At 44.3% G+C, this 19100-nt stretch overlaps 1 protein-coding gene across 7 annotated transcripts in view; it reads left to right on the plus strand.

Moving 5' to 3' along the window:
• The first annotated feature begins 365 nt into the window (after window positions 1–365).
• Window positions 366–19100, plus strand: part of FAXC (failed axon connections homolog, metaxin like GST domain containing) — a 72027-nt gene continuing 53292 nt past the window's right edge. The window contains exons 1-3 of one of the 7 annotated variants that reach the window (XM_039252126.1): window positions 366–592; window positions 1386–1507; window positions 7289–7424. In XM_039252126.1, the coding sequence (XP_039108057.1) occupies window positions 1401–1507; window positions 7289–7424 (243 nt within the window). In that variant the 5' untranslated portion in view covers window positions 366–592; window positions 1386–1400. Of the gene's footprint in view, window positions 593–617; window positions 878–1101; window positions 1508–2024; window positions 2105–2459; window positions 2490–7288; window positions 7425–9952; window positions 10033–19100 lie in introns of those variants that run through there. The other 6 variants (XM_039252127.1, XM_039252130.1, XM_039252125.1 and 3 more) reach the window with 6 other exon arrangements.

Raw genomic sequence — 19100 nt, forward strand, 5'->3', positions numbered from 1 at the left:
ATTTATTTTGAAAGGGGGGGAGGGGCGGAGAGAGAGGCAGAGAGAGAATCCCAAGAAGTCTCCCCGCTGTCAGCACAGAGCCTAATTTAGGGCTCCAACCGCAAACCGTGAGATCATGACCTGAGCCCGAGTCCCACGCTTAACTGACTGAGCCACCCAGGCGCCCCTCGATTTACGAACTTTTAAAATGAAATTAACAATGAAATTAAAGGAAGAAAATTGAATACACACACACACACACACACAGTTTGCCAGATTCTCTGCATCGAAAAGGAAAACAAATCAAAACACCCCCATCTGCGAGTCCCCCCCCCCCCATGACTTCAAAGGGGAAATAACTGAACTGGGTCAGAGGGGAAATCTCTCTAGAGTGCATTTTTGCTGTCACTTGTCAAGCCAGACATCTCCTCTCCGTGAGCACATGGCCAAAACCTAGGTAACTGTGCGCTGTAATAAGAGTGTTTTATAAATTATGCAAATACACGGCGCTTTCCTGATGGCCAGAACAACCTAATTCCCGACCTTAATCCGGGCGCTCGTTCCCAGCCCCCGCCGGGTGGCGTCTCCTGCCTGCCGCTCCGCGCGGCCTCAGGTGAGTCCCGCGCGCTCCCCGCTCTCGGGCCTGCGGGAGGGGCTGGAGCGACAGCGGAGGGCGGGCCGGGGCTTGGGGGGGACCGAGATCCGGGCCCTGACTGCAGCTTCCTCCCGGCGGAGCCGCATTTCCAGGCACCTCCGCAGCCCCAGCCCTTGCGCGCCGAGCCGTTCCCGGCCGTGCCGCCTGGAGGCGCGGAGCCCGCCGGGCGCGCCCAGCCCTGCAGCTCTGGCCGGGGCGGAGGCCGCCGGACCGCGGAGATGCGGGGCGGGGGCAGGGCGCGGGGTAGGTGACTTTATCCCGCCTCTGTTTCCCTGCCCCGGGGAGCAATGACATCACGCGGCCTTCTCCAGGCGCCGACACAAAGAGCGGCGTGGAGAGGCCGCTGCGGGGGGAGCCGGCGGCCGCCGCTGCCGCCCAGGGCCCCGGGGCCCCGCCGGCCAGGCCCGCCGCCCGCGGCCCGCGTCCTTCCTGCTCCTTCGCCGCCGCCGCCGCCGCCGCCGCCGCCGCCGCCGCCGCCGCCTCGGTCGCCTCCGCCCGCGCCGCCCGCGCCCCCCGCGCGCCGCTGAGCCCGCGCCGGGCCGCTCCGGCCTCTTCCCATGCGGGCGGCGCGGGCCCTGGGAGGGGCGCCTGCAGCCAGCCGCGCAGCATGCACTGGGGGGTTGGCTTTGCCTCGTCCAGGCCGTGCGTGGTGGATCTGAGCTGGAACCAGAGCGTCTCCTTCTTCGGCTGGTGGGCCGGGTCCGAGGAACCCTTCTCCTTTTATGGGGACATCATCGCTTTCCCTTTGCAGGATTACGGTGGGATCATGGCAGGGCTGGGCTCCGATCCCTGGTGGAAGAAAACACTTTACTTGACCGGGGGAGCTTTGCTGGCCGCAGCTGCGTATCTGCTCCACGAACTCCTGGTCATTAGGTGAGCCGGAGAGAGGGCCCCGCGCAGGGGCGCCGAGAGGGGCACCTGGCCAGGGCAGGGCTGGCGCGAGGGGGGACCGTGCCAGCCTCTCGGTCACGCCGCCCCAGATGCCCAGGAACCCTGCCCTTACCTTTCCCTAGAGGCAGTCCGTGGTCACCTGGCCTGAGGGGCAGTTCGGAGTTAACAGGAAAATTAACCTGGTACGGGGAGGGGAAAACATTGGTCTCCCGATCCTTCGGCGCTGAAAGCAAAAATTCTCTGGGTTGTTGTGGAGCAAAATAGTCTTGTTATGAAATGCCCTTAGTAAGATCCTAAGTTCAGTGTTTGCAACAATAGAACTAGGCCTTGTAGAAATATTAAGGTACGCTCGGATGAAATGCCTTATTTGTTTATAGGTAATAATGCCGGGATGCTAACCACTAACCTTATCTTTTACTTAAAGGTTAGTTCTCCACTCTCCCTCCCCATATGTCAACATCATCAAAAGGCTGAAATTGCAAAAGCTCCAGAGACCTCTGGGTCCCTGTTAAAGAGGCATGGTCAAGTGTAGTGGTGTGCAGTTCTGATGCAGCCTTAACCTGGTTATCTGCTGATCAGGTATTTACAGCTAAGCACCATCTTCCGGTTTCAATGCCATTGTTGTGTGAACAGTAGGAGATCCGAGGACAGCACTAGCACATGGGCGTGTTTGACAGGAACAGGGGAGTCACCCAGTGCCGTAAACAGTTTCATCGGCTGCCTGCCGCAGAATGTTTACAGGTCTGACTCGGAAATAGCAGAAAATGGAGGCCCCTACCGTTGGTACATCTAGAGCGACGTGAGATCTTTGTTTGAGTAGGATAATACCATAGGCTCCTGTGATGGTCCTTTGGCTCGTGGATGCATCAGTTTATGGTTAAAATTTCCAGGCGTTTGAGCCCTCTATCACTGGGAGATGACCGGAAGCAGCAGTTCTCAGTAGCTCAGAAAATCCCTTCAGCAGGTATTTTTTAAATAGTGAGAGATGGGTTCACACTGCCCTTTTCTAGCGGGGAATCCTACACAATAGGTATAAACAAAGACAGTGACAGGTGACCTTTAACAGGCCTGCAGGGATTCCTGGGCATGGTGACAGGCTAACGTAGGTATTTTGAATATTTCTAGTCTCTGAGAGGGTGGGAGATCACTTAGGTCTGAGGAAATTACTGGCTTCCACTATTATTTAACCACAATTGAGAAGTTTTATCTTGAACTTATTATATACATTGAATTCTAACAGCACAGTGATTGAATCATCTAGATGAAGCAGATAAAAAGATTTCAAGTGAATTATGTCTCTAGCTTATTTCCTACTTTTGCTAGTTTTAGAACTCTATTTCAAGTTAGGTGTCAAGCTATATGGAAAAGTAACGTATTTGTCAGTACGTTAAATGGTAACCCCGTGGTTTTCGGTCCTATTCCAGTCCAGAGCCTTTTCAGGATCCAGAACCATGTGGCTTCTCACCTGTTTTAACGCTTTGTGGAGGGGAGAAGGCACAGCTTCACAGGACCGGGTCTAAACCTTGCTTAAATGACCTTGCAGAAATAGGCAGTAGCCCAAAGCTCATCCGTGGGAGCAGGCCTCACCCTGGCAGGTGGTCGCTGGACAAGGAAGACTTTCTGCCCAGGGGAGTGTCCTTCCCCACTTAGCGGACTACATGCGTACTTACTTAGATGGAGGGGTTTTTAATCCTTGTTTGATTCACTTTGCTCCTTGACAAATATTTAAACCCTGAGTAGGAAATATGTTATAATGCAGTAGACAACCCTGTTATGATGCAAATAATAAAAATGGCTGCCCATTTTTGATCCCTTAGTAGGGACTCCGAATGGAAGTGTTTTACTTGCATCTATTTATCCCTCACAGCTATCGTTGGATGCTTGATTCCCATTTCGTAGATAAAGAAAGTACAGCTGGAGGAGGTTAAGGCACTTGCCCAAGATCACATGTAAGAGTAGCAGGATCCAGACCTGGGAAGGTGTGTCTGCGGAGTCTGTAGTTTTTACCACTGGCTCCTAGAAAGCACCGATGGTGAAATAAACTTGGATGGGGGAAGAGGAAGAGAAATGTAGAGAATTGGGGCATTGCTCAGGCAAGAGAGGCCTGTGGCAGGGACCTGAGTTTTTGACAGCCTCTAGGGTCACAAAGAGATAGGGGGGAAAATATGAGCAAGGTCTGGGACTGACAGAGGTCACAAGACAGAGACTTCCATTTAGGATGAACTCTAAGTTTCAGTTGTCTCTGTAGTTTAGGCAAAACAAAACAATCCGGAATATGCAGGATGGAAAATACACCTTGAAAAGATCACAGTGTCTGAGGTCACGGGCAGCGTAAAGTCGTGACCACTTGAATTTTCTGCTGCATAGCCTTAAGCCCAGTGTATGGCCGTGCCTCCAGTGTCTAAAGGAATGCTGACCAGTGAGAATTATTTGGGAGTTTAATTAATGAGTATAAAACCAAGGGAGGTATTTTGGATTTTGTGCATGGCTTTTCCCACTGCAGTATTTTTAAACAAATAATAGTCTCAACCCTCTACTTTATTTCCTTCAGTGGGAATAGCCTAGCAGTTATCTTAAATTCAGCCCATTTGGAAATGTGTTGTTTGTAAAGTGATTGAGTAATGATTTCATTGTTGGTAGCTCATTTGCACATAGGGCATTGGGCTCAGACTGTCCTGGAGAACTTAGGGAATCAGAGTAGCCCACAGGTCAGCCAACACCTGACTCCATATGTGAGCAGCTCATCAGCTGTGCACAGAGGCATTGTCATCTGTGATAGCCTTCATGCGGGCAGTAGAGGCTCGTCTTGCTGTTCTGTAGGTATTCTTTCTGTTTTAAAACATTGTATTTTATTTATTTTTTAAAGTTTGTTTTTGTTTAGAGAGAAAGAGTGCAGGCAGGGGAGGGGAGCAGAGAGAGAGGGTAAGAGAGAGAATCTCACACTGACAGTGCGGAGCCCCACATGGGGCTCATGAACCCTGTTAAACCGTGAGATCATGACCTGAGCTGAAATCAGGAGCCAGACAATTAACCGACTGAGCGCCCCCGCCCCCCTTCCCCCCCCCCCACGCAAGCTCCTGTAGATGTCCTCTTTTACAACCCTCATTATAAGGCCACTTTAGAAAATATAGCTATGCAAGTGTATATACAGGTGTCTTATAAAATACCTGCTCCTCTGATGCTGAGTTAAGAGAGTAGTTCCTGATGTGTGGAAGGAGGGCTCTGGAGCCAGAGTGGGTTCAAATTAACTTTGCTTTTAACCACATAACTTTGACTATGACAGTAAGCTTCTGGGCTACTTGGTTTTCTCATCTTTAAAATGGGGATAATAATGGTAGACTTCCTTATAAAGTTAAGTGAGTTAAACGTGAAATGCTTAGAACAGAGTTTGACATGTAAGAGAGTCTTCTATAAAAGTTGGCCATCATTAGCTATTATAACTCTATCAGAAAGTTCCAGGCTTGAGTGGCCTGAGTCAAACTGGCTGTTTTGACTAAATTAACTAAGAAATTGCCCATTTCAGTGTACTTGCTTAAGACTTTGGGATCTAGAGGGGTGCCTGGGTGGCTCAGTCGGTTAAGCTTCCTCTTTCAGTTCAGGTCATGATCTTGTGCTTCGTGAGTTCAAACCCCATGTCGGGCTCTGTGCTGACAGCTCAGAGCCTGGAGCCTACTTTGGATTCTGCGTCTCCCTCTTTATCTGTCCCTCCCTTGCTTGCGCTCTATGTCTCTCTCTCAAAAATAAACATTAAAAGAAAAAAAAGAAAGACCTTGAGATATGGAGCTATTAATGACCTAATCTCGAAGTGATATTCCTTGGACAAGTTATTTAACCTCTTTGAAGCTTCAGTTTCTTTATCTACTGTATAATACACTAAATTTAAACCCTGACAGTATCCACTCTATGGTGTTACTGTCGACATGAAATAAATTAATATGCATGATGTATAAAAAGTCATTGGCATATGCTTGTCACATCGTTATTATGGTATGGCCCAAGTTAACCATTAGAATTAGATGTTTCAGGCCAGTGGAGCAGAAGATTTTATATTTATCTTCCCTCTTTCCAGTTCTTAAATTTTTGCCTGGCTAATTTACATGAAAATACTACTCTGTGACTTGAATTATCTGACTGGACAAAATCAGTTAATTGTCAAATCTAGTTCACGCTCTCTAGGAAGAGTCTAAATGGCTCCTTGATTTTTATATTTGGCCTCCCCTGCATTTCATCTAAATGAAAGTCTTTGTTTTATATAGCAAATACTGCCAGAAAGCAGCAAGTATTTTTATTCCTTTGACTTGACCAGTGTTTTCAAAATGAGTTATTCTGAACTCTTTAAGTGGAACGGACGCTCTGGTGGTAAACTTCTCCAAAAGAGTTTGTTTTACTGAACGCTGCTACTATAGTAAGTGAGCATCATGGGATGATGATACAAAGAGCTTGCCTCTTGCTTGGGTAGAAGTAGGCGTGGGATTAAACTGGGAGTGAAGTGAGGGAAGCAGAGGCTCAGGGAAGGCCACCGGGAAGGAACGGGTTTATCTGACCGACGAGTGCTCGGGTGGAGTGAAAAGATGAACTGCAAAAGGTTCCTGAGGGTGGTGTAAGAGGGAAGCTGTGCCGAATGATGAGACCATATCTCTGTGAATGAGAATACATTCTATGACTCTTATACAGTGTTGGATAGCTTGACAAATCTTTACCGATTTTTGCAATTTAATCCTCATGAGAATTGATGCAGAATTGATACTACAGACACTTTCCATGCGTGAGAGGAAGAAAGGCCTAGGGTAACATGACCAGTAAAAAGCCGAGGTTGGATTTGAACCCAGGTTTCCACACTTGGAATCTAGCGTTTTCTCTATTATACTGTGTCTGTGGAAAAGCTGTACCAGGGAAATCCTCCCCTGGAGAAAAGAAGCCAAGGAAAAGACAGATGTGTGGCTGAGTCTGGAGGAAGGGAAGGGCAGGGGTATTAAGCTATGTGCCGTGTGGTGAGAGTAGGGACCCTGGGAAGCTGGAGAAGATGAAAAAGAGCCCAGAGGGCAGCTTCCTTGGCATCACACAGGTGAAAGGCCAGGTGAGGGCACACATAGTTTGGAAGAGGGACCAGAATATTCTGGGTCTCAGGTTCCCCGCAGACTGGTTCCCAGCAGAGAAAATCTGCCCTGTTATTCTTGGGTTCATGGACAGTTTCATGATAGAGTCTAGGGGTCAAGAACACGGACTCACTGCCTGGTTCAGTCCAGGTTCTGGCGTTGACTAGCAACGTGACCTTGGGCACGTTAATCCACTCTGCCTCAGTTTCCTCAGCTATAAAACACGGATAATAGTAGTACCCCCCTCATAAAGTTATTGTGAAAATTGGGTGAAATAATACCAGTGAACCCCTTAGAGCAATGCCCGACACCTAGTAAGCACCTAGTTTATATCCATCCAGCTTGTCCCTGACAGGTACCATAGCCGGCCAGAGAAGGTGCGGGCCTGTTATAGGACATACACTTCCTGCTCATAGGCTATCATTACCAGAAGGAGGTTGATGTATAGTCACTTCCTGAGCCCTCGGGATCATGGTGACAGTTTGTGAGCTTCTCCTATGGTTTGGCTACGCTTCCACCTCTACATGCTTCTGGGTGAGGTGAGCCCCTGTGACAAACAGATCTGCTTGCTCATGGAGGAGCTACAACCCAGCAGGGGCCTCTGAGGAACTCGGAATTGTATGTATAACATGTGGATTGTTCTTTATTTCTGTTTTGGTTTTGGCAGGAAACAGCAAGAGATTGACTCCAAAGATGCTATTATTTTGCACCAGTTTGCAAGACCTAACAATGGTGTCCCCAGTTTGTCTCCTTTCTGTTTGAAAATGGAAACTTACTTAAGGATGGCTGACCTACCCTATCAGGTACTTGTGTGCAAACGTCTTTTTTTTTTTTTAATTTTTAACGTTTTATTTATTTATTTTTGAGAGAGAGAGGGTGGGGGGAAAGAGGGAAGGGGGGAGAGAGAGAGAGAGATTGAGAGAGAGAATGAGTGAGGGAGAGGCAGAGAGAGAGAGGGAGACACAGAATCCAAAGCAGGCTCTGAGCTCTGAGCTGTCAGCACAGAGCCCAATGTGGGGCTCGAACCCACGAACCTTGAGATCATGACCTGAGCTGAAGTTGGCTGCTCCACTGACTGAACCACCCAGGAGCCCCCAAACGTGTTTTATTTTCATGACAGTCATGTCAGAGGAGGAGTTCCTAATCTCACACCGTGGGAAGGGCTTGCTCTTGGTGTTGAAGGGGTAGGTATGAAATGAGCAGTACCCAGTCCTTACTAGATACTTAGCAGAGACTTGATTCTAGTGTCTGTTGATTTTTACATTTAATTTAATGAGGGATCCAAAGGGTGTGGACTTTTGTGGGGTTCAGTGTCATGGTATCGTTTCTCTGACATAGAGAAGGCTTCGGTTTAGGCCTTCTAGGCAGCTGTTGATAAAAGTGGGTGTACCATTGCTCCACGTGGTTTTTTCCTTTAGATTTCTGTTTGACAGCATTATATTTTGTCCTTCAGGAATCCTGGGGCCACCAGGGGGATAGTTGTAGATTTTGTGAGAGCTTTACCATGGTGCTCCATGTTGTGTTCAGATGGCTTTCAGGGAAACATTTGCTCATTTCAGCATTAAAGAATGAACAGAGGAACGCAGTTAAAGGTATACATTTTTCTGTGGCTTGTGTCTCGCAAATTTGACAGGTTGTATTTTTGTTGTCATTCAATTCTATGTATTTTCAACAAGTCCCTTTTCTTTTTCTTTTTTTTCATTATTAGTTTTTTAATTTAAAAATTTTTTTTAATAGTTTGTTTATTTTTGAGACAGAAAGAGACAGAGCATGAGTGGGGGAGGGGCAGAGAGAGAGGGAGACACAGAATCCGAAACAGGCTCCAGGCCCTGAGCTACCAGCACAGAACCTGTTGCGGGGCTTGAACCCATGAACCGCGAGATCATGACCTGAGTCGAAGTCTGACACTTAACTGACTGAGCTACCCAGGTACCCACCCCTTTTCTTTCTCTTTTTCTTTTTCACCTGAGATTTAGCCACATACAATGTTTTAAAGCTTTGATTTTTGTCATTGTTTTTTTAACTTTATGATCAGAGCAGTGATCTATGATAGTTGATAGGGATTCCTTGGAATTTACTGAGGCTTTAGCCTAATGTGTGGCTAGTTTTTAGAAATGTTGAAAATAATGACGTATTCTCTGTTTGGTTGAAGAGCTCTCTGGATTTACTTGCTTGAGTGTGTTTAGTGTATTTTTTAGATCTTATATTTCTCTGCTAATTTTTTGTTAGCCTGTTCTAGCAGTTTCCAGAAGGAGTGAGTTAAAATATCCAAGGGTATTTGTTGATTCATCTTTTCTTCCTGCCATTTTCTTGCTTCATGCTTTATGCAAGAGGTTATAAGGTTAGGCATTCATCACATGAACGAACACATTTGTCCTCTTGTTTCTTTTCCCAGTATATAGCACTCGGCTGAGTTGCCCTTTTCTTTTTATCATAATTTTATCATAATTTTATATGATCAGATATTGAGATTGATTCTCTAGCTTTCTCTTTGTTCATAATTGCTTGCGATATCCTTCTCCAACTGCTGTCTCTTTTGTTTGTGTATCTATCTTTCAGGGGCAATGTTATACTTATAGCCAATCTAAGAGTCTTTACTTGGTGAGTCTTTTCATTTAGGCTTGTAATTATTCTCTCACTATGACTTATTTCTAACATCTTACTTAAAGTTTATTTATTTATTTTGGGAGAGAGAGGGAGGAAGAGAAAGAGAGGCAGAAAGAGAGGGAGAGAGAGAATCCTAAGCAGGCTCTGCGCTGTCAGAGCAGAGCCCATTGTGGGGCTGAACTCACGAACCACGAGTTTATGACCTGAGCCGAAATCTAGAGGCAGACACTTAACCAACTGAGCCACCCAGGCACCTCTCTAACATCTTATTTAATATTTTTCTCCTTACTGTACTTTGTTTTTTATTTCTTCTCATTTCCTGCTTTCTGATGGATAGGTAAAAGAAAAACTTTGTCATTTAAAACAAATTCTGTTTTTATTGTTATGGTGGTTGCTCTGAAGTCCCCAATATTGAGTTTATTTATCCCTCCCCACTTCTCAACTATTATGTTGGTCCTCTGATGATACAAGTATGTTACGGGCTCACCTGAGTCTTGAGTCTCTCTTTTCCCAGCCCTGATCCCAAGTGTGTTGTCAAACATTTTAATTCTGGAATTTTGGAAATGCTTTCCTTTTTCCCGCAACAAACCAGACGTGTCTGACTAGCCTTATTTCCCATATAGCTTCTCCTCTGGGATTATTTCTTTTTGTTTGAGCACTTCCTTGATATTTTCAGATTGAGCCTCCAGTGAGGCTCATTATGCAGTGAGCCTCCAGTGACTTTGTGTGCCCGATGACATCTTTATTATGTCCTCACATTTGACATGGATATGTTCAAAGTTCTTTTCCTTCAGGGCTTTACAGGTATGATTCCTCTGTTTTTCTGCATTGATATTGCTATTGAAAAATATGATGTTAGTCAGATTCTTTTCCTTTCTCTTTCTCTCTGGAAGCTTTTAGAATTTGCATTTAATCTCAGCATGCTTACATTTCACTATGATGTGCCTTGGTGTGGGTCTTTCTGTATCTTGTTCGGTCCTTTCTAAATTCTTTTAGTCTGAAGTCTTTAATCTTTTTTTGATTCTGGGAAATTACTTTCTTCAAATACTTCCTTTTCCTTTTTATTTGTTTTATCCTTATTTTTTTATAAGTTTTTTTTTTTAAGTTTATTTGAGAGAGAGAGAGAGACCAAGTGTGAGAGAGAACAAGGGAGGGGCAGAGAGAGAAGGAGAGAGAATCCCAAGCAGGCTCCACGCTGTCTACACTGAGCCCAACATGAGGCTCGATCTCATGAATGGTGAGAGCATGACCTGAGCCGAAATTGAGTCAGATGCTTAACCAATTGAGCCACCCAGGTGTCCCTACCTTTCTTTCTTGTCTCTTATTATCTGGATACTGAAATCTCTGCCTTTATTTTCTGTATCTTTGAACATACTCCTTCATTTTTCTTCCTTTTGAGTGTGTTTACCTTTCTGAGCCATTGCACCACTCTGTTCTCTTCTTGTATCCATCATCCTATTTATCTATTGAGTTCAACTTTTATATTTTTCTTCATAATATTTCCCCTGCATTTGTGTTACAACTTCTTGTCTTATACCTTAGATGATATGTAGTATGCTAATTAAAATGGTTTGGTCTGTCTCCATAATCCTGCTTCATGTCCTATATATTCAGTCTGGTGTTCTTCTGTTATAGTGATGTGTGCCTCAGGCGTCTGTTTTCATTTGAGATTTCCTTTTACCAGAGATGTCAGCTTTCCTGCCCGGGAATTTGTACTGGGCAAGGGCCACAGCTTAGCCTCTGAGGGAATGTAAGAAAAGTAAGGAGGTGAGCCTCCGGCATCCCCAAACCACTCCTCCAGATGCATCCTACTGGTCTTACAAAGTAGCAGCATTGGGAGGAGGTGGTCTCCTTAGCTGGTAACCGCTGGGCCAAGCTTTTGGCTTCCCAGATAACGATGTTCCCCCTCCAACTCCTGATGCCCCTGGGCCTGTGCTTTCTGAGCTAGTTTCTCTACGGAGGAGAGGGATGGGGTGGTAGTGATCCTCCTAAGATGGGGCCGGGATGAGAGGAATGGCATCCTCTTGGCTTGGAGGCCCCACTGGGGGTGTGATGGAAGTGGACCTGGGCTTTGGGTGACGGGCTCTGGGAGGGCACGTGGTGCTTGGAGAACAGAAGGAGGTTCTTTATGACCAGGAACTGGAATGCAAGGGCTGAGTCTGGAGAGAGGAACAGGGAGATCACGCAGGACTTTCAAAGCAGGGATAGAGGACAAAATAGCACAGAAGACAAAGCTTGAACCATCTAAAGGCGGAGGATCAGATTTCAAAGACCACTGTTCAGCTTGGTGTTGGCACTCAGCACTAGAAAGCATGTGCACTGAGGGGTTCACACTGAAGGAAGGAACTGCTACCCAGCAGCTGCCTGTCTCTGTCCCATCGTCGTCTTGACCAAATCATATCCATCAGCCTTGCCAGCTTTGGGGCCATCAGGGTGCCAATACCGGATGTCGTGCTGTAGCCTGTCATGGCTTTCTGGATCTCTTGCACCCCCTGTCGTTGATGAAGGATTCTGCTCTTTGCGGTGGCTGTGACCGCTGCGGGGCAAGCTCCCATTTCCCTTCTTGCCTTCACGCCTGCCAAGTACTGCCAGGTCCTTACCAGTAGCCTGACTACCTTAGTTCGTGTTGCAGCTGCTTCTAGTTAGTGTGGCTGGAGCAGCAGCACACATGTCTTGCCACGAAGCCTGAATCTGTTACAGAGGCCTTTGAGGAGGTGACCGCTTACCCCCTTCCAAACTTATTATTTCTTGTTACGAATATATACATATTTTTAAAAAGAAAAGTGTAGGACTGCTTTTTCTTCTGTGAGGTCTGTATGGAAAGTAAAGGAGGGGATGTGCAGCTCGGGGCAGAGATTTAGATAGAGAGAAATGGTTCTGTGGTTTAGAAAGGGCTGCTCCGTGCCTGCCCCAGGTGTCTGGGGACCTGTGTGCTGTCAGTGAGGGCTTGTGCTAATGCAAGTGGTGCCTGGGAGGTGCTGGTGGGCTCATCGCCTGGACTTGTCTGTGCAGAGACATTTTGTCAGCGGTCCAGAGAGCTCTGCTCCCTGCCCCTTCTTTGCCCCGTGCCTTAAAAAAAAAGAATAAAATGCCATATTCCTAAGAGCACGACTTTATATTTGAAGCTTCTTTATTTTTTAGCCTAAGAGAGACTGGAATAAATATTTGATGACCATTAGTAGAAACTCACAAGGCCTTTGTTGTCGTTGTTGTTGTTTAAAAGCCTGATCTATTGGCACAGTTACTATCTTTTTAAAATCAGGCTATAAATATTGGGAGGTCAATTTCAAAAGCATTTCATTTTGTAATAATTACAGATTCATAGGAAGTTGCAGAAAATGTACAGGGGTCCTGCAGATATGGCTAATTATATTTTTCAAAATGAAAATAGCTTTTTTCTGATTCCATGTAGATGCTATATAGTCCTTATAAGGTTTGCTAACAATACTTACACAAAAGCGCAAGTGGAAAATGGAAATCCCCTGCTATCTTACGGAGATTACCATCCCTGATACTTTGGCCATCCTTCCATGCATTTCCTTAGACGTGCACAAGGACACCTACATCATTTGTCATAACCGGTTGTGTAAGAAGCATGTATTGCACACAAAAATTCATTTTCAATGTGAGAAAGAAAATGGCTCCTTGGGAACTCTGTGCTCTGGCTTTCAGCCCTAACTTTTGATTGTTCTGTTTATTTGCTGATCTTGTCTGTTTTCCCCCATTGCCTTTTTATTTTGAAATTTTCTAAGCTAAAGACAAGTTAAAAGAATAGTAGTATAAGAAATTAAAAAATTCTTTTTTAGTGTTTTTTATTTATTTCTGAGAGAGAGAGAGACAGCATGAGCAGGGGAGGGTCAGAGAGAGAGGCAGACACAGAATCCGAAACAAGCTCCAGTCTCTGAGCTAGCCGTCAGCACAGAGCCTGACACGGGGCTCGAACCCACGGACTGTGAGATCATGCCCTGAGCCGAAGTCAGATGCTTAACTGACTGAGCCACCCAGGCGCCCCAAGAAAAATTTTTTAATGTTTATTTATTTTTGAGAGACAGAGACAGAGCATGGGTGGGGGAGGGGCAGAGAGAGGAGGAGACACAGAATTCGAAGCAGGCTCCAGGCTCTGAGCTGTCAGCACAGAGCCCAATGCAGCATTTGAACTCAAAAACCACAAGATCATGACCTGAGCGAAGTCAGACGCTCAACTGATGGATCTACCCAGGTGCCCCAAGAATAGTACTATAATACCCGTATGACTTTCACCTAGATTCACCAATTATTGCCCTTTTTTTTTTTTTTGGCTTTGTTTCTCTTTATATATACCTTTGTGAACAATTTTTTTTTTTATGAACCATTTGGAAGTAAGCTGCAGAAATCATGACACTTCACCCTTCGTACTTCAGTATGCAGCTCCCCATTGGGGCTCCATTGGGTGGCTCAGTTGATTAAGCATCTGACTCTCAATTTCAGCTCAGGTCATGCCTGCATCAGGCTCTGTGCAACAGTGTGGAGTCTGCTTGGGATTCTCTCCCTCTCTCTCTGCGCCTCCCTGCTTATACGCTCCCGCTCTTTCTCAAAATAAATAAATAAACATAAAAAATAAGGATATTTTGTTTATAAAGCTACAATATATAGTTGTAAAGGGAAGTACTCAAGTTTTTTCCTTCTTACACTGGGGAAAACCCAGCTTTTCCCTATTGTGTGTTTCTTCCCTGTGAGGCTCCTTTACTAACATAAAACACCTCATTTCTGACACTTCTGATCACCAAATGTGTAGAGGATTCCCCCCCCCCCCGCCCCCGCAACACACCAGGCAACTCTCTGTGACACCATCTGAATGTCCTACAGTTTAATTTGATTCTGATGCTCTCTACCCAGTGTCAGATCCCACAGGGTAAAGGCTCAGTCTCACAGACTTTATCCTTCCCCTCTACAGAATTCAGGGAAACACTTATGTTTACCAGTTTATTAAAATGGTAAAAGATCCAAATGAATTAGGATGTCTGGGTAGCTGAGTCTGTTCAGTGTCCGACTCTAGTCTCAGGTCATGATCCCAGGTTTTGCTAGATCAAGCCCCACCTTGGGCTCAGTGCTGATGGCATGGGATTCTCTGTCTCCCTCTCCTTCTCTCTCTCTCAAAAGTAAACAAATAAACATTAAAAACAACAACAACAACAAATGAACAGCCAGATGAAGTCCTACTTAGGGTGAGGTCTGGGAGGGTCCCACTGTAGGAGCTTCTGTTCTGTGGAGTTGGGGAGGGTCACCCTCCCTGCATGGGTGTATTTGCCCAGTGAGGGCTCTCTGAACCCCATACGTTTGGGATTTTATAGCTTCCTCACATCGACATGACCAATTATTAATTCTGTTTCCAGCTCCAGGGAGGATGGGGGAGAGGGTGGGGCTGAAGACTCCTGACTTCTAATCAAGGTTTGGTCTTTATGGTGACCTGTCCACCACCCAAGAGCCATCCAAGGAGCCCACCCAGAGTCACCTCAGTAAGATAAAAGATGCTCCTAGGACTCTTATCCTAGTGCTCTCATCACTTAGGAATTTTTATAAGGCTTTTGGGAGCTTGGTTCTGAGAACTGGTGGCAGAGACAAACATACATATTTCTTATTATTTCATAACAGTGAATGCATGGGCTTTCCCCCCATTGTGTTATAATCCACAAAAGTTGCTCAAATATCTCAAATTTAGCCAGTGGGAGACCTTTCAAGATGGCTCTGGGGGTGCACTGAATGTGATGGATACCTATTTAGCTGAAAAGTTGGGGGTACCATAGCTCACGTAGCAAGTCAGTGTCCCAAGATTTTGGGATTTCTTTTAAGGTTTCACATTTTGCATTTCAAAATGGTGATGGTGATGTTAATACTTCTGATGAAGGCACTTGTCAGGCACTTCATTGTGCAATTTTTCATTTACTCCTATAACTCTTGATATCCCCATTCTGTGATTGAGGAAACTGAGGCCCAGGGAAGGTTAAGGGAGACTCAGAGAGGGACCAGGGTCACAACTGAATAAATGATATAACCAGATTTTTAAATCTAAAGCCTATGGCTTTCACCACTGTGCTAAAAATGTAGTGTAAGGGTAGATTAATCTCACCCAGAACAGACTTGCAGGGGGAAACTTCAGCTCCGAAAAAATATAGAGGTTTTACCTCTTCATCTTTCTTCTCAAAATTACTTTCAGAAACTACCCTCAGTGGCCAGTTGGACTCCAGCTGCTTAAATAAAACAGACTGGGAATTCTTCAATATATTTAAGGACGTTAAGGGAAATTAAGTCTTGTTTTCAAAAAGAAATGCTTTAGGGTGCCTGAGTGGCTCAGTGAGTTAAGCCTCTGACTTTGGCTCAGGTCATGATCTTGCTTTCCGTGGGTTCGAGCCCTGCATCGGGCTCTGTGCTGACAGCTAGCTCAGAGCCTGGAACCTGCTTCAGATTCTTTATCTCCCTCTCTCTCTCTGACCCTCCCCTGCTCACGCTGTCTCTATCTCTCTCATAAATAAATAAAACATTTAAAATAAAAAGAAACACTTTTATTTTAAAAGTAATAAAACCACATTCTGAAAAATTGAAATTCATGGAAAGATCATCTGCATCTTATAGTCTTGCCAATTACTTTAGACATTTTTATGTTTCTCTTTTAAATATTTTTTGAAAAAACAGAATTCCTCTGATTTTTCATTAGATACAATCCTAGTGTCTCTAAAGTGTCGTCTCTGCTTTTTTATCTAGTAAGCAAAATACATTTCTTTTTAGTTGATCTCTTTTTATCTTTATTGGAGTCTAGTTGACGTACAATGTGATGTTAGTTTCAAGTGTATAACATAGTGATTTGACAATTCTAGATGTTATGAAATACAGCAGTAAGTGTAACTGCCATCTGTCACCATACAGAGTTATTACAATATATATTATTGACTGTTTTCCCCATGCTGTACTTTTCATCACTATGATTTATTCATTTTGTAACTGGAAGTTTGTGCTTCTTAATCTCCTTTACCTATTTTGCCTGACCCCTATATCCCGTCCCTCTTGCAACCACCAGTTTTTTTTCTGTATTTATGAGTCTGTTTCTAGTTTGTTTGTTTGGTTAGTTTTTTCGATTCTACTGGTAAATGAAATAATACGGTATTTGTCTCTTCTGTCTGATTTATTTCACTTAGCATAATATCCTTTAGGTCTATCAATATTGTTCAGATGTCAAATTTTATTCTTTTTTATGGCTGAGTAATATTCTACTGTCTGTCTGTCCTTCCCACATCTTCTTTTTTTTTTTTTTTTAAGTTTTTAATGTTTTATTTATTTCTAGGAGAGAGAGACAGCGTGAGCAGGGGAGGGTCAGAGAGAGAGGGAGACGCAGAATTGGAAACAGGCTCCAGGCTCTGAGCTGGCTGTCAACACAGAGCCTGACGCGGAGCTCGAACCCATGAACCGTGAGATCATGACCTAAGCGAAAGTCGGACGCTTAACCGACTAAGCCACCCAGGCGCCCCTGTCCTTCCCACATCTTCTTTAGCCATTTACCTATTGATGGACATTTAGGTTACTTCCATACCTTGGCTATCGTAAAGAATGCTGCAGTCAACATAGGGGAGCATATGTCTTTTCAAATTAGTGTTTTTGTTTTCTTTGGGTAAATACCTAGTAGTGGAATCACTGGATCGTATGTTCTGTTTTTAATTTTTTGAGGAACCTCCACGCTGTTTGGCGTAGTGGTTGCACCAGTTAACATTCCCACCAACAGTGCGTGACGGTTTCCTTTTTCCTACCTTCTCGCCAACAGTTGTTGTTTCTTCACTTGTTGATACTAGCCATTCTGACTGGTAATATCTCGCTGTGGTTTTGATTTGTATTTTCCTGATGATTAGTGATTTGTGCACCTTTTCATCCATCTGTTGGCCATGTAAGTGTCTTCTTTGGAAAAATACCTATACAGGTGCTCTGACCTTTTTAAAATCAGATTTTTAAAATTTAAAAAATTTTTTAGTGTTTTTTTTTTTTTTTTAAATGTTTATTTATTCCTAGGAGAGAGAGACAGCGTGAGCCGGGGAGGGTCAGAGAGGGAGGGAGTCACAGACTGAAACAGGCTCCAGGCTCTGAGCTGGCAGGCAGCACAGAGCCCGACGCGGGGCTCGAACCCACGAACCACGAGATCATGACCTAAGCGAAAGTCGGACGCTTAACCGACTAAGCCACCCAGGCGCCCCATATGGGAGTTCTTTACATATTTTGGATATTAACTCCTTATTGGATATATCATTTGAATATATTTTTTCCCAATCAGTAGGTTGTCCTTTTGTTTTCTTAATGGTTTCCTTTGCTGTGCAAAAGCTTTTTAGTTTGATGTACTCGCAGTTTATTTTTGCTTTTGTTTCCCTGGCCTGAGGAAACAGATCCAGAAAAGTATTGCTAAGGCTGATGTCCAAGAGATTACTGCCTATGTTTTCTTTTAGAAGTTTTATGGTCCCAGGTCTCACATTTAGGTATTTAATCTATTTTGAGTTTATTTTTACGTGTCATGTGAGAAAGCAGTCCAGTTCCATTCTTTTGCATGTAGGTCTCTAGGTTTCCCAGCACCATTTATTGAAGAGACTGTCTTTTTTCCTTCATATATTCTTGCCTCCTTTCTTGTTGGTTAACTGACTGTACAAGCATGGGTTTTATTTCTGGGCTCTCTATCCTGTTCTGTTGATCTATGTGTCTGTTTTTGTGCCGGTGCCCGTAGTGTTTTGATTACTGTGGCTTTGTAGTATAGTTTGAAATCAGGGAGTGTGATACATTTGTTCTTCTTTCTCAAGATTGCTTTGGCTATTCAGGGTCCTTTGTGGCTCTACGCAGCTTTTAGGATTATTCATTCTAGTACTTTGCTAGATATTAATGGTATTTTGATCGGAATTGTATTCAACCTTAGACTGATATGGGTAGAATGGACATTTTAACAATATTAATTCTTCTACTCCATGAGCATGATAATATCTTTCTATTTGTTTGTGTTGCCTTCAGTTTCTTTCATCAGTGTCTTATAGTTTTCAGAGTATAGGTCTTTCACCTCCTTGGTTAAATTTATTCCTAGGTATTGTTTTCTTTTTGATGCAGTTGTGAATGGTATGTTTTCTTAATTTCTCTAGCCGCTAGCTCATTATCGTATGGAGATGCAACAGATGTCTGCATATTTTTTGTATTCTCCAACTTGACTGAATTTATTTATTTGAATAGGTTTTTGGTGGAGTCTTTTTAGGGTTTTCTATATTTAGTATCATGTCATCTACAAGTGGTGGCAGTTTATTTCTTACCAATTTGGATGTCTTTTATTTCTTTTCCTTGGCTGATTGCCACCACTAGGATTTCCAGTACAACGTTGAATGGAAGTGACGAGAGTGGGCATTCTTGTTTTGTTCCTGATCTTAGAGGAAAAGCTCTCAGCTTTTCACCACTGACTATGATGTTAGCTGTGTGTTTTCACATACGGCCTTTAGTCTGTTGAGGTGTGTTCCCTCTGTACCCACTTTGTTGAGAGGTTTGATCATGAATCGATGTTGAGTGTTGTCAAATGCTTTTTCTGTATCTAAAAGTAAAATCTGTGATGGTGAAGACCTACTAGAACTTTCATTTCCATAAGAGTCAGCCACTAACTTTTGTTACTCCAGTTTCTAAAAGTGATCTAGATAAAAATGTACCAAATACTCAGGGAGGGGATGGTTCAGAGGAAAAGGCAGAGGTACAAACAGTAATGTAATACGAAGACCGGAATGTACTCTGCATAGTGGAAGCATGGAGGAAAGGAGATAATGGTGGCACCTTGAAGACACAGGTCACCAACAAGGGCAAATTTGAACTAAATATTTTGGATGGATATGACTTGGCAG

The sequence above is a fragment of the Hyaena hyaena genome, unplaced genomic scaffold, assembly GCF_003009895.1.
Source record: "Hyaena hyaena isolate Hyena2069 unplaced genomic scaffold, ASM300989v1 scaffold_408, whole genome shotgun sequence".
NCBI lineage: Eukaryota > Metazoa > Chordata > Mammalia > Carnivora > Hyaenidae > Hyaena > Hyaena hyaena.